The sequence below is a fragment of the Ailuropoda melanoleuca genome, chromosome 1 (assembly GCF_002007445.2).
Source record: "Ailuropoda melanoleuca isolate Jingjing chromosome 1, ASM200744v2, whole genome shotgun sequence".
In the NCBI taxonomy this organism is placed as follows: Eukaryota; Metazoa; Chordata; class Mammalia; order Carnivora; family Ursidae; genus Ailuropoda; species Ailuropoda melanoleuca.
In genome coordinates, this window is record NC_048218.1 from 164516663 (window position 1) to 164532242 (window position 15580).

The following is a 15580-nucleotide window of genomic DNA, read 5'->3' on the forward strand; positions in this document are numbered from 1 at the left end:
CGAGAGGGGGAACTCTGCGGCGGCGGCGGCGGCCGGGAGGAGGGCAGCCTCCCCCCAGCCCCCAACGCCCTCCCTCTCCTCGCTTCTAGGCGTCACTAAAGTCCAGGAAAATTATGCTAATGAGGACAAACGGCTCTCACAAAGGGGCTCTCTAGCCGGGCTCTATTTCTTAGGAATCCATTTGAGAAACCACCTAACCTCTGCCCTGGACACTTCCAGTTGGGGTGCAAGGGGAAAGAGAACCAGGAGAAGAGTTCTCCAGACTTTGGGCACTTTACCACATCTGTCACCCCCAATCTGAGAACCTCAAAGCAATCCTTGGGGGGAAGGGGTAGGGCTTACTTTCTCAAGAGACCTCCCCAAGAGCCAACTGGGCTGTCTTGGTTATATTTTTAGGCAGAAACCCTTAAAATCCTGGCAGCCAGGAGGGAAGTAGCCTGGGGGAAATGCACGTAAGTCCAGGCAGTGAAATGGGATGCTCTGGGCTCAGGTACACACTGAAGTGCCTAGAAACCTGGGTCTCCAGCTTTTCTGTGCCCATTTCCCAGTACAGACAGGCAGCTCACTCACAGGGAAAGACAGGTAAAACTCTGACCCCAACGCCAACAATGTCTATGATGTCCCCCCCCCCAATTAGTGGTATACAGGGACTCTAAGCAGAGGAAAGGCCTGAGTGTGCCCGGTAATATTGCCACAACTTTAAGGAGGATGGACTTCCCCCCTTCTAATGCCTCCCTCAACTCTCCAGATTCAGAAGTGAACTCTGCAAGGGTATGTGTGTGGCAAAAAGAGAAATGGAGCTTTCGTGCAATTTCAAGGTGTCAACGGCCAGTTCTTCTCAAAGGAAGGTGTTAAAAATATAAGTAGTATGTTTAAACTGTCAGGGAGCCAAAGTGTCACCTTAGAGCAAAAACAAAGCCAAGGGAAAAGGGAGAAATCAAAAAGCACTCCTGGCCAGGGTGGCCTCATGCATACCAATGGTTTTTGTCATTTATGGCTGGGCAAGATTTATGACTCGGCGCCCCAAAGCTGTAAACAGAGCACAAAACAGCAAACACTTGCTCCTTATGGCATATTGCGGCAGCGAAACTTGAAAGGGGGATCCGGGCGGCGTAGGAGGTGAGAGCCGCCGCAAAAATCCGCTCGGCTGCATTTTCCCTTCAAACCGGCCGGGTCGGATGTGGCATTTGAAGAAAGAAGGCGTGGGTCAATAATCAACCCGCACTTTCTCCTCCAAACTGCTGACACGACTCTCGCCGCCTTCTCAGCTAAGCCAGCTGCAGGGAAGGCCAGCTTTCCGTGAGAACCTGCCAAGGGAGGGGACCTCCTGGGCCAAGAGGGCCGAGGGCGCCGAGGTGAGGGCTGGGGCATCTGGGGCGCATACCTTTTCACCGGCACCAAGACTGTGCGGGGCAAAACGCTGGGACTGGACCCGAGGAGCCGCGGGAGCCAAGGGAAAGTGGGGCAGGAGGTCGGGATGGGGTCTCTGCCGATCCCAGACTAGGTGGCTTCTGGGTGGCTAGCTGCAGCAGGCAGAAATGGGGCTCTGACCTCAAGTCTAGGGTCTGCCGCCCCGGCATGTAGACCTCCGGGATTTGGGCCTCTCTACTGAAATCCACAGGACTGGCTTTTGGAGCATGGCAGGCGAGGTGATTAAAAATAATAATTTATGATTGCTGAAGGTTTTTCATTTATTATTGTTTTTTAAGAGAAAAATATTGTCTGTCGATTTCCACTGCCAGAAATGACCCACTGCTGCCTCTGTGGTGCCCTTTCTAGGCAGATCCCGCAGCCATTCACCCTGCTCAGCCAAAACCACTGAGGTTTTCTTTGTGGAGAGGATCCCTTGGCTCCCCCAAACCACCCCCCCACCCAGTCCCTGTGCTCCCTGATGTCTTACCCATGGGGACTAGAAGAAAACATTTTCTCAGCACTACAAAAATATCTGAACAGCGAAGGTGTGTTTGTGCCTCTCTACCTTTTACAGGGGCCTCCTTGAGAACATGTCTGGGAGGGCCTGGGGTCGATCCGAGGCTGTCTGTGCAGCCAGGGAGAAAGGTGAGGCAAAAAGAGGCATCGGAATCCAAGAATGGGGAGGAAAATTAATGAGGAAATACACTTGCCTGTGAGGGTGAGGCGGGCATTTTGAGGGTAAAAGGGGACTAGCCTGTTTTTGATAGCCATAGTTAGCTATAACGGAGTGCCTTTAGCTCTTTCCATGAAGGAAAAACCCACTGGTGCTCTATAAACTGGACTATGGGTTTCCTCTCACTGTGCACACTTTTATACAGAACCAGTTTGAGAGTCCATCCCTAGATATTTATTCCGCTTGCTGGCACTGAAGTGACAATAAAAAGATGCTTTTAACAAACCTCTATTCCCTCTCTCATTCTTTCTAGCGAAACTATATTATTTATGAGTCTTTAACTGGGTCAGAATGCGCCAGAACTGGGTCATAAATCATACGAAATGCTGACAAGTAATTGAACAGCAATTAAAGCTTACATTTTATTTCCAAGGGGTGTTTTAGAGCACTTGAAATGGCCTCAGTTAAACACGGTTAGTGCGGAGGCCGGCAGCGGGGGAGGGTAGAAGCAGCCCTTCCGTTCTGGGGATGTAAATCCCACTCAAGTAGGGGAAGCTTGATCTGATTTTTTTTTTCAAGTACAGAAAGAAATAAGATTTTTTTTTTTTAAGTCACGGGCAAATCTGATTCCTGACTCCTTGTAGACACCTCTTTCCTCCACTCCAAGATCTCCAAGAGCAGAGGAAAGCTAAGTTTCCTTCACCTTTTCAGGGAGTTTTCATCCTTCCCAGGAGCGCCGGGTCTCCAAAGTGCAATTACCGCAGGCTTGCCCAGTAATTTGGAATCACAGTTTAACTCTCATCTGCCTCTTTCCTGGCTACAGTGCTGTTTCTGGGGTCGGAAGCCCGAGACATGTCTGCCTGTGCTTTCTGTGGACTCTGCCTCTGGAATTCTCTCTAGCCCAGGGCGCACTAGCCAGTGCTTAAAACTCCGCGAGCCGGCTGGGTGTGTTACAATGGGGTGTCCAGGCCATGCACAATATGAAGCCCAAGCCCAGGTCTGGTTCCCTCCTTCTCTCCGAAATTTAGACTAACAGAGCTTCTGGGCGTCCGGCACGCTTACCCCCACCCTAAGCGTCTCCTAGGTCTGAGCTGTCCTTCGTCCACCCCTACCCGGGTAGAGAGGGTGCTGGGGAAACAATGGCGCGTCCTCCGGGTCTGGCACCTTTGGTCCCGCGTGTGGGAAATCGCATCCTACAACCCAGCACTGAACAAAGTGGCCCAAAGCATCATCAATAAAATGGCAGCGCATCTACACACTCATTGATTTCCCTCTCCCAGCTGCTCCGGCTGCCCCGGTCAGCCCTACCTCTCCGTCCCCGGCCGCCCGCAAACGCGACCAACCCGGGAGCGAGTCCCCTTCCCATCCACCCAGCCCCCACCCCCTCCAGGCAGTCTTGCGAGCGGCGCAGCGCGGGCCACCACGGCCTGAACCCGCGCTTCAGGACCCTCCCTCCGCCTGGGGCTCAGCTCCTGGGACTCAAGCCCGCTGCAGTGGACAAAGCCGCCTGAGCGCTGGAGGCCACCGGGCTTACCACAGAGCCCCCAAGTGCCCTTGCCTTTATACCCCCCAACACTTTCCAGGGAATTAAACTCAGTCTGAGGCACTACTGGGGATCTTTCAAACGGTTTCGGTTCTACAAGAGAAACAAAGGAAGAGAGGGGCTGAGGGTCCTGTCGGTGAACCAGGGTCTCCTCGGCTGACCTTTGTCTCTCACAGCCATAACTCACTCTAGATATGAACAATCAGCGGAAATACCTTAAAATAAATTCCATCCTCCTGGTGTGGCCTCGAGTCCCATCGGCTAGCTCGCCCAGAACCGCTCCATGAGCACTGAAAACTGCAACCCGCTAGGAGAGCGCTCTCCGGAGAAGGGGAAGGAGAAGGAGGAGGTGGGTGCGTGGGGGTGGGGGAAAAAAGCTCTCGCTCTGTAGAGAATCTAGAAAACGTAATCACAGGCGAAGCCCGCCCGGGTCTCCGCTCCAAATGCCACAATAATGCGCTGTATTATGTGCTCACGTGGTCATACGTCAACTTAAATCCTTTTATTTGAAATAGGGAATCACTGACGGGACTAGGTTTCCAAGCAGAACATTCAGCTTTGGGGGAGGGGAAGCGGGGAACCTTGGCCAGCAGTGGGGAAGAGTTTTGTCCAGGGCAGTAGGACGATGGGGGCATCCCCCCTCAACATGTGCCATACTAGGCCACTTATCTCCACTTATATTTCTTTACAAATGATTCAAACAGAAGGGATCAGCAATGCTGTCCCCATTCTTAGAGTCCATGTAACTTTCTGTAGTCTTCCACCTACAGACAAGCCGAAGCCTACACACCCAAGCACTCCAGTCTCCTCTGACCCACTAGCCAGTGCGTCAAAAAGCAAAGCCCAGGCCTTGTTTCTAGGAGAAAACCCAATAATGACTGGCTTAGTTGGTGGACCCCCTCATGGCCCGCCATTGTATGGAGTTTGCTAACACCCACACCGTACACCACACCACTGGAGAAACCAAAAAGGACCCAAATTACCTGACAAAAGGCTAAAGCACCTCCTCCAAGTCCAACTGATTTTGTTCAATGGGAGCCCTCGAGGAAAGAGGTGCTTAGCTCTAGAGTGGTGGTCAGGGTTTTGCAAGATATGGAGGGACTCAGTGCCCCGGCTAAACCTACACTTACACATTTCCTCAGTGCATAGCGGGAGTGATACATGAAAGTATAGGCTTCTAACAATGGAAAATGTAAGGGGAAATGATCTAATTGACTCTGCAAGAGAAAAAAAATACATATATATACAACCAACCTTTACTGGCATCACTTGAATTAAACTACAAGATAACCTGGGACCTTCTTTGCACATGGGTCTGTCCACCCACCCCTAAGACAAGTCTGTCCACCAACAGAAAATGAACTGGACCAACTCTGCTCCAGAAGAACCTGGCTGAAACAAATAAGCCCCCTGTTCTACTCCTGATTTCTGCTTGGTGACACTGTCCACTGATTTTAACACTTCACCCTCTCAGGAGCTAACTAAAAAGTTCCTCTTTTCAGGTCTTAGTTTCCAAACTTTGGGAGTGCTCTTGGAAGGGGTGAAATCCTCACGCCTTATTCTTTTCTTTCTTTAGAGTGGATCTTCAGCTGGCTAGGCCTCTCTAAGTGTGAGGAGTCACTTATAGTAGCTGCAGGAGGCTGTGCATGATTCCGCCCCTCCCCTCCTCCCCTGCAGGGACCTGGTGAGAATGTAAGGCCCTCAGTAAGGGGGCCTGGTCATGGGGGCCTCCAAATCAGAAGGGCAATAAAAGAGGAGGAGACCTAATCCCTTGGAAGTGAGCCCTGGCCTATGCTGGTGGCAGTATTCCAACAACGTTCTGTCTGTGGTAGAGCTAGGAGAGAACCTCTCTGTGAACTGTCCCAACTCTGACCTAAGCCACAAGCTGGAAACTGAGAACCCAAAGTGAAAACTTGCTTCTCTTAGGTATGGGGGTGGGGGATAGGACCAAAGGCTGCTACCCAAAAAGCACTCTCCTGTCCTCTAAGGATTCAGACCACTAATACATTGTCCTCTGCTCCCCTTATGCACCCCTCCCTCCCCACCAGTGCCAAATATTTCACACTGAACTCTCCTGATAGCCTAGAAAGGACCTGGAAGTATTGCCAAATTGCTGGCAAACTACCCTCTCCCCCAGCCAAAGTTTCTGCAGAGACTTCAACTCAAAGATGAGAAGGGGCCCCCTTCAGAACTCTCAGAACAGTCTGGAGCAAATCGAAACTCCAAGGCCATAAATCAATGGGAGAAGTATTTGGTACTGCTTCAGAGAAATGCCTTAACGCCAGCAAGGCCCAATGGCAGCATCTCAGCTCTAGCCAGGAGCCTCCTTGCCGCTATTAACATCCCAGTTAATGCTCCAACTGCTGTTTAACAATTAACATTAACTACTTGGGTTGGAATGGGGTGATTTGGTGGGATGTGAAGGGAAAAATCTGAGGAAGTCAAAGGAAATTTAACTTTTGAGGTGAAAACGGCTTCCCTAAGAGAGACCTTGGTCTGGGCATGCCACCAGGCAACCAGCAGCTGAGAGCCCTCCCTCACCACTCTGAAATCCAGTCTCCTTGAGTAAGGCTACGGGCCTTTTAAAGTTCCCCTCCAGAGAATGAGGCTAGAGATGTTCAAGTAGGTAGGCCCAGGCTGGGGAACCTTAGCTGCCAGTCCCTTTCCACTTACTCTTCCAGGCCCCAACCTGACCAGTGCTGGGGACACATGCCCTGGATCCATTTCACCGGAGCCAAAATAGGTGGAAAGTTGTGTTGGAAGGAGCACGTGAGCAACGATACAGAGCTTTAGTCAATATTTGCAAGGCTGTTGGCAGATTAGATATATCTGTATTCAAACACTGCAATCTGATTTCTCTGTCAAAAATACACTTAACATTTTTTTCCCTTTAGTTAACTGTAGTGGTTTTGCTACTTAGCATCAGGTAAGGCCCCCTTAGCCCACCTTTTTTTTTTTTTTTTGGTGGAGGTTATAGATCATTATTTAACATGAGATACTTCCTGTGGGTGCAGCTGCAGTACAAATGGGCTCCAAATTCTCTGGATACATATGGATGTATACATAATTTTATACACATGGTCTATAACTCCCGCAACTATGTATACATGCAATGTTTCTGTTGCGTACAGAGATGCAAATCATAGGTACACCCTGATTTGCAAATTCCTGAAACACTCCACCTATACTTGATATAAATGGTCATACAATAGCTGAGAAAGTAACCCAGCTTTACTATTACCCTGTTTACTTTCCATCTGATAAAATAATAATTGTATCCAGAACACCATATAAACCTTAGAGTGTTGCTGAAGAGCATGTTGCAATTAATTAACCTGGTAACTATTTGGGGAGCAAATTTTAGGGAAGACAGAGGCCTAGGGAATAGAAAACAAAAACTCAGAAAACTTTTTAAAATAAATAATTCCTGAAAGAACAAAGCAAACCCAGTCCTTCATACCAAGCTTCCGAAAGCTATTCCTGCAGCCCCTCCCCCAAATAGGCACGAAATTTATGGATCTTTTACAAGGTAATAAACCACAGTAATTACCTCCCTGCATTCCCAAACTAAGAGAACAAATTAAGCCAGAACTTGAAAAGAATTTTAAAGAGTTTTCTCTTGTTTCCAATAGGAAAAGCAAACGCAGAGACCTGGAAGACCTGTGCTTTTCCTATTGGAAGAACAGAGCATCAGCCCGGCTAAAGGAACGGAGGAGACCCATTGCCTGCGACGGTCTACACATTCGAAAGGCAGTAACTTCCCTCTTGCCCAGGAAAGGCAGAAGGATGGGAGAAACTGCAAGGCGGCGAGACAAGCTTCCTCAACGCAGATCTCTGCCTGACGACCATTCCCGAACTCAGTCTCCGCAGGCGCCACGAACAGTCGACAAGGAGAGCGGCCCACGCAGCGGCCGCCGCGCCCGTGGCCTCTACTTGCTTTTGCCCTCTCCATGTAGTGGTTTGTTTGGAGCTTACCCGAAGAAAGAAACACACCCCGTTGACACCCCCCCCACCCCCACGCACACACACAAATTTGGTCTCGGCAACCACCCCTCCTGCACAAAGCCGGCCGGCTTTCGGGGCAGGCTCTTTGTCTGCTTGAAGCCCCGCATTGTCGGGGAGTGCAGCTGAAGGGAACCCAGCTCCAAAATGCCTCCGAAGTTAAATATTGACCAGAACCTCTTTCAGAGGGCTGCAGCTCCTTGGAAGAGTAAACCCTCCAAAGGCCCGTGCAAAGCCCGGCGGAGTGAAGAGTTAGAGCAGCGCTTACCTCGAAAGATGAAGACTGATCCAGTGATTGTCTCCAACTCTGGGCATTCAGGGAATCGCCTTTTCCGGTGTGCTGGCGCTCTGCGGACAAATAAACAGCAGAGGGTAAACGGTGGCTGCGAAGGAAGGGAGTTGGAGCACCGGAGTTGGAAGTGCGGCCGGCGCGGGCGCCAGGGTGGCCCCCGGGGTGACGCGGACACGGAGGAGTCGCCAGGGCACTCGTCCATGAGGCGCATTCGTTGCTTGTAAGGGTCCAGTCTAAGAATGGCCTGAAGATGGTGATTTATTTTTGTAAAATAAATACATACTCCATCTCCACACCCACATTCTCCTCTTTCTTTTTACGGGAGGTGGGATGAGGAAAGAGGGTAGGGGGAAGACAATGGACGGGCGGAGGAAGATGGGAAGGTGGAGGAGGCTTTGCCTTTGGTGCCAGCTCTGCTCCCAGAGCTCCTCACGCACCTCAACTTGGGGAATGTGAATGCACGCTTTATTTTCTTTCGCTAACAAAGGGAAGCCCTATCTGGGAGCATTCAATCACGGACTCTCTTGAAACCTCACTAATAGTGTTCATTTCTGTTTGGCGGGAAACTAGACCCCGGCTCAGTCCTTGGGCTGGGGGGCAGTCTTGAGAGGTTTTGTCTTCTGGTTCATTCAAGCCCTGGGTGCATCACTTCTCAGTCCCAGTGGGCTGGCAGGACTACCGCAGCGCCCAGTCCCTCAGAGCAGGCCAACCATGGCTGTTGGAAATAGGGGGGAAATGGCAAGGACGCAGACATCAGACAATACCCGGTCTGGGGGGCCTATTCAGCCTGGCCTTATGCAGCAGTGACAAGCCACCCGGTGCCCTATTTCTGCTGCCAACTCATCCCTCAAGATATTTGCAACCCTGTCTTGCTCTCTAACTAGCAAATGGTCAGTCAACTTTTCCGGGATGGAGCGAAGACGCTGGGGAAGGGAGGAAATGCTGAAACCGAGCTGGGAGAAGTTCTCCGCTGACTAGGACTCTGTTCCGCAACCCTATCCCCCACTACCCGTTCACCCAGGCCCGAGTAGCCTCCCCACACGCCAGCCTGCCCCAAATCCGCCCTCCATGCTTGTCTCCAGCCCATGCAATCCTGCTGAGAGCCTGAGAGGCTACCAAATAGCTGACTAGCCCCCTGACCCTCAGGCTTCAGGGCCCCCCAGCACATTGAACAAGTGGCCACAAACCAGAAACTAGTTGCTCTCTGCCACCACCTCGACCTGCAGCCCCCACCCTCCATCAGGCACTTGGGACTCAGAGTCCGCACTGGGCCCTTTTCTCTTGTTCAAACTCGCCCTCTGTATCCCCAAAGGAAGTGCTCCTGGCCTTGGGGCTCCTGGAGTGACTCTGAGCAAGGTGGGGCTTAGCTACCCTTCTTGGTGCCATTCGACTTCACTCCAGAAAGATCCACTATGCCACCATCCGCCACCCCTCCCCCCAACGATGCTTAAGAGTATTGTAATTATTATGGTTATTATTGTTGTTGCTATTTCCTTATCCCCAAGTCAAATATTCATGGCTGCTGTTCCCCATAACTCGTTCAGACTAATGAGTCACAAAGAGATGCTGCCCAGGTCTCTCCCTCTGCAATGGCCACCGCTGCCGCCGCCGCCGTGGCCTCTCTCTCCTGGCGTTTTTGGCGCTCGCTTGCTCCCTCGCTCGCCCGGCGCGGGTGATTTATGAGCACCGGGAAAATTGAACAAAGCCGCGCGCCGGTCCTGCGGTATCTCTGCAGCCTTCCCCAGTGTGAATCAGAACATTACCAACTGTCTGCGCATCCGTCCCACTTCATCACTAAAGCCAGGATGTGACCGCAGAAAACCCAGCCCCAACTCACGTTTCCCCGGACACGGTGCGCTCCCCGGACTTGTGGAAACCCTGAAGAAAAAGCCCCAAGACCCAGCGTGGGCCCGCCAGCTCCGGTCCTCCCCGCGGAAGGGCTCTCTTCAGCCCTCCTGAAGGAGTTAAAAGCCTTTGAAGATAAGTCTGGGGTGTGTGTCTTTTAAAAATCAAATAGGAAGTTGGGGTCTCACTTCTGAGAGATTCATTCCTAGTGAGGCCCTGATGACTCCGATCCATTCCTGACGGTCCGCATTAATTATTTAATGAGTCACGTGACCTCAAAAGATTACAATTTCAATATCTCCCTCGAACTGGCGCTACACCTTTATCTGCAGCAACCACGGTCCTTGTTTGGCTCTTTTAGTTCCCAGGCCTTCGGAAGCAGACACCCTTGCTCCTTGCTCGACTCTGGGGCCAGCGACTGCCATGAAAATCCCAGGGCCAGCATAGTAGAATTAGTCATTCTGGAAATATAAGCATTATGGACAGTGGGGTGCCCTCCTGTCTCCCAGACACCCTGGCATCTATGCCTTCCTGAGCCCAGAGGAGAGCCCACTTGTCTCAGCACCTTGGCTAAGGTGCTTTGGTTGCATAATCTCCTGGGGCGATTTGAGGGTGCATCAGGCAAGAACCCAGCCTCCTTCTCAGGCTACAGCACACCTGTGGCCACCCACGTCAAGTGTAAGCCCAGATGCCCACGTCCATTCCAGGCAGAATAGGCTTCCGCAGAGGAAAGATGGCTGTGCACTTACCCCTCTCCAAGGTGAGACCAAGGCTCTATCCAACCTATACATTCATTAACATGAACATGGGGGGACTATTAGCTGCCTTAGTTTCCTCAAGGGTAAACTGAGAAGACTGAGCCAAAATGGCCTCCACATCTCTTTCACGTCAGACATTCTTTCAAACAGGGATCTCTTTTAGCCCCAGAAATCAAGTCCGGAGAGAGGGGAGGTGGCCTGAGGGGGTAGGGGGAGTTACTCCATGAGTTTGGGGCCTTGGGAAGAAGAAACGCCAGAATTCCAAGACAGAAGTTTCAGACGAGAATGTTTCCTAACAGCCCCAGCAGCCTCCCTGATGCTATCAAGAAGTTAGAACCCACATCCTTTCCTCCTCCTATTTTTCCCAGCCCACAGTCTTTTGAGAGAGGAAGCAGAGTTATTCTTGGGCCCATGGTGTACAATCTAGAGAAGGAGCAACAGGAACAGCCCTTGGGAAGGGTGAGCCTGTGTTCTTCAACACAAGACCCAGGCTAGGGATGCAGACCAAGGAAGTGCAAAGAACAGCCCACTGATTTCATAGAAACCCCACCCATTCAGATGGGAAGCCCCAGGTTTCTGTCTGCTACATTGATTCTTTGGGGTCTTTCTTTCTTTTCATTCTAAAGAGTTCTTGATCGGTTTCTATGCTGAAATTGCTGGAGGGAAGGCAGTGAGAAGAGCAGCACAGTTTGGATGCTTAGGCTAGCAGGGAGACAGAGCAGAGATGGTGATCCCCCCACCTTGGGGAGAAAGCTGAGAGGTGGGGGGGAATGTGGGCACCCTAGGATAGCTAGGTATAGAGTCAGAGATGCTGTGCAGAGGGCCCACTCCCCATATATCTAGGTAATCTTCCCATGAGCTCCATCCTGGGTATTAAGTACTCTACTATGCCTGTCACAGTTGAATTCCTGCTGTAATAAAACACCGGGTATATCGTAGATTTCAGCAAAACTAGGAAAGAGAGCCTGCAAAGTGCCATTTTTCTTCAAGGGGGAGAGTGTTAAGTACTTAATTCAAACTGTGACCATTAAAGCGTCTCCTATCCGATTTAGGTTGATTTCAGATGTTGACAAAACTTTTGTCTCCAGAGTCATGCACAGCTTGGCTCTGTGACTAAAGCAAAGGAGTATGTGTTAGAGGGAAGGAGGGAGTAAGAGAAAAAGAAGAGGAGAGCATGTGTTAAGGGTCATTTTGGTTGGAGAATTATAGAGCTTACACAAAATACTGTCTTTAAAGGTCAAGGGTTTGAGGGGCCACTAGGGTTCGCTTTGAAAAAAAAAACAATTAATGAGATAGAAAATTTGTCCTCTGGGTGAACTCTTATGGTTGCCCTAGCAAAAGGAAGACAATGCATGATTTTAAAGCCCAAAGGGGGATTTTCTAAGCTGTAATACCAAGCTCCCTTAAAAAGCAAATCTAAAACAGGCAAAACACTGTAAAGAAATGACACAATTGTTTGGGTCATTTTGGATAATTTTGGCTTTGCAAAACTTACCGATACCTTAATAATCAAGACAGTTTGGACAAAAATGCCATTTTGTCCTGGTATATTAGAAAAACAATCTTTCAATCTTTTCTCTTCCTTTCCTGGATAGACTATAAGAGTAAGCTAAAGAAAGTTATCCCTTTTATCCCCATACAACTGTCTCCAGTATGAAGCTAATGAATGCCCCTATACCCCTCCTTCCCTACAAAGGAGAAATATAAGAATTTACCTTAAATGATGATAATCTGCCATTTGAGGTTTTGCAGCTCGACACTCAATTTCCACCAAGAGTCTAGGCATTTTTTGAGCAGACAGCCAAGATGCTGCGTCTTTGCCCGAGACCATATTATTTGCAAGAAGATCCCTCGCTTCTCCACAGACTTTTCCCAGAGAATGCCTTTCAGAATTGCTGTTGAATTACAAAGAAGTATTTATTGTATGAGGTGATTAATGATTCCTGGGAAAATTGCTATTTTCAGCGTGATTTAATTTCGTTTTACAAGTGCGTGTTGTGGGGAGAGGGTTAATAAGTTTCAGCAGCAGTTGCAATGCCTCCAGAATGCCCTGGCACCCGTGCACACCGGATAGAAGGCACTTCATGCCAGTTTTGGCCTGACTTGGGAAGACGTGTATTTGTTTGCCCCTGAATTTTCTTGGGATGAGGTGGAGGCCCCTCAGAGACTGGTGTCCACCATTCTCCTCCTAGATATGGTCTGTTCATAGGTAGGGAACTGATCACCCTTGCCTGTATCACACACAGGGCAGCAGCGGCAAAAGGAGGAACAGCACTGACCGCTGGCTAAGGGTTTGCCACTGATGGGAAAATGTGCTTAAAATTCCTCTGCTATAGCAAAGGTAGGTGAGTGCCCCCTCCCATCTCTGCTAAAATTACAGCATGAATTAAACACTGCACCCATTCATAGCCAGGTGACAGTTATATTCTGGGGCTGCTGTGTGCTGGTTTTCTGCATCGTGCTGCAGAATCCTCCCTTCAGTGACAACCGGGTCTAAATCCTCTTTACTGATTTGTAAATCAGTAAATAAATACTAGAGTTACAGAGATTGAGCTGTGGGATTTGATTTGCAACCTTTGAATCTAGTTCTTTAGGTTGGGCAGAAAGATCCAGGAGCATTTGAGGAAAGCGACCCTAGCTCAGAGTTTGGCTTTTTTCCAGCACTGAATACTCCCAGGTCTACCTTGCTTGGGGTACATTTTGGGAGTGTCATTATGCTTTTTCTTTCCTCAGAGAGACTTTGAAGGGTTTACCGGGAAAATTCAGTTTCTTTTGAAAGCTCTTGCTTCTGAAAAATAGAGAAAGAAAGAAAGAAAGAAAGAAAGAAAGAAAGAAAGAAAGACCGGAAGAAAGAGAGAAAGAAAAACAAAAATCCCCCAGCTGTAGTTGAAGAGAACCTTAAAAACAGCCAAGAAACAAAAAGCAATCTCAACTCTCTGCACAAACTATTTTTTTTATCTCCAGGGAAACAGGCAGATTAAGTGTGAAGGTGCAATAAATACCAAAGGGACCACTTCTTTCCAAGTGTGCTCAGAGTTCAGCGTGTAGAACAGCTGCAGAAACCCCTGGGCCCTCAGCATTGCGTGGTTTCACCTTTCATTGCAGGGAAGGACACGTTTCTATGCCTTACAGAGACTTGAAGCCTGAAAGCCTGGCCAAGTTTGGGAAGAAGAGGAGCCCTCTCAGAGCTCAAGAGCCTCCCTGCTCTTTGGAACTTTTCCCACAGTGGGTCAAACTTGACAAGAGTTCAGCTCAAGTTGAACACACTCACACATATTATGTGAGCAGTCAGAAACCAAGTGAACATAACTCGAGCCATCTATAAGATTTTTACATGCAGGGTCAAACATCTCAATCCAGAGAACTTTTTTTTTTTAATTAAAAGTAGGAAACACACAAATGTGTCTTAGAACTTTAATGGTTTTTTAAACAGAGTTTATTTTTAGCACATGGCTTTTTTATATAGCCACACCACAATTTGTACAGTTGCACATGGGTCTAAATGCACTCCCCTCTCCCCCGAGATTGTGCCTCAGAATAAGACAACAACAACTCTACAACAATATTTTAAATAAATGCAAGGAAAGGAAACTAACATGTGTCACATCTACCATCAAGGTCTATACATTTTGAGAATTAAATAATCTTGTGAGGTCCACAATGTCTACTCATTTATTCAGTTCAATACAAGCTTGTATGAGCTGCCTTAATGTGGAAGGGGGAGGTAGGGAAGATGGGAAAAGGGTCTGTTTTCTTCTGCTTGCCACAAATATACATGTATATGTCCCCAGTCAGCATGGGCTGTCCAGCTGACTTTAGCCATCTCAAAAGTATTTGTTGCCAAGTGGTCCTTCTCAGGTACCCAAACCTGGCTGCCTTTTCAGGCCAGCAGGTTGTTCCACCAGCCAGCATCCTGGCTATTGTCCTCTCTTAGGTGTCAACCAGCACCCATTCTTATCGGGATAATGTCTTCTTTTTTATTATCCTTTTCACCAAGTTGGGTTTTGTTTTGGGGTCTGTTATGGTCCAGACAGGTAGGAGTATGGGGAAAAGGGGAGAAGAGGGGGAAAAGCAGGTGAGGGAATGAAACTGGTCTAGATCTCTAGAAGATTATATGGAGGAAGGAATGGGTGTGGAGGCACCCTGGTGGGGGTGGGGATGCAGGTGCGGGCTCTGGGTTTGTGCTTTCCCTGGCGGGCCTGCTGAGGCCGAGGCCGAGTTGGAGGATCGCATCTTAGTGTTGGGCAATTTGTGATCTTTCTTCCACTTCATCCTCCGGTTCTGAAACCAGATCTTGACCTGGCGCTCGGACAAGCAGAGCGTGTGGGCGATCTCGATGCGGCGCCGCCGGGTCAGGTAGCGGTTAAAGTGGAACTCCTTCTCCAGCTCCAAGACCTGCTGTCGGGTGTATGCGGTTCGAGAGCGCTTGGGCTCCCCTCCGTTATAACTGGGGTTGACTGAACGCCCACAACCCCGAAGGAGAAGGCCAAGGAGGAGGGAGTGGAAGAGAGGGAAAGGAGGAGGAGAGAGAAGGTGGGGTGGGGAAGAGCAATTGGACATCATCATTATATAATAACCTGACACCAAGTTCACGCAAGATACATAAAACGGCAAAGAAAATGTTTCACAGGCTATTGACAACGGGAAACACCCGAGAGCCATAAAGAATGGTGCTGGGCATTGGGGCTGAAGAAAAGCTTCAAAGACACATGGCCTGAAGCCTCTGCCAGGGCAATTAAATTTATGGGGGCTATAATTACTGCCCTAACAGTTTGGCGTCTCGTAAATCTCTCGATAAAGGGACCCCGGGTACAAAAGGGTTCTCACGTTAGGATCAGGCGGCTGGCTGGCGCGCACACACCACATCCCACTGTAGCTCGGGCCAGATGGGGGCTCCCCTCCAGAGACCCCCTTCCCCTCAGCCTCTTCTTCTGACCCTCGCCCCGACCCCCGAACCCCGGCCCAGCCCCAGCCCACCCTCCCGCGCCTCCCCAGCGGCGCCACGTACCGGCGCTGACATGGATCTTCTTCATCCAGGGGTACACCACAGGCTC

General features: G+C 49.7%; 3 protein-coding genes across 4 annotated transcripts in view; all 3 read right to left on the bottom strand.

Annotated features, from left to right (window-relative positions):
- The window catches only part of HOXA3 (homeobox A3), a 14819-nt gene extending 6840 nt beyond the window's left edge, over positions 1–7979 (bottom strand). The window contains exon 1 of the mRNA XM_034669568.1: positions 7900–7979. The gene's annotated coding sequence lies outside the window, so the exon portion shown is untranslated. The remainder of the gene's footprint in view (positions 1–7899) is intronic.
- The window catches only part of HOXA5 (homeobox A5), a 32198-nt gene that overhangs the window by 3158 nt on the left and 13460 nt on the right, over positions 1–15580 (bottom strand). The window contains exons 4-5 of one of the 2 annotated variants that reach the window (XR_004628256.1): positions 12242–12421; positions 7900–7979 (exon numbers count right to left, since the gene is read on the bottom strand). The gene's annotated coding sequence lies outside the window, so the exon portion shown is untranslated. Of the gene's footprint in view, positions 1–7891; positions 7980–12241; positions 12422–15580 lie in introns of those variants that run through there. The other variant, XR_004628257.1, reaches the window with a different exon arrangement.
- On the bottom strand, positions 13945–15574 carry HOXA4 (homeobox A4). Its single transcript, XM_034669561.1, is given in 3 exon segments — positions 13945–14761; positions 14763–14983; positions 15535–15574. Coding segments are annotated over 3 exon segments (387 nt in total). The 5' UTR covers positions 15560–15574; the 3' UTR covers positions 13945–14620.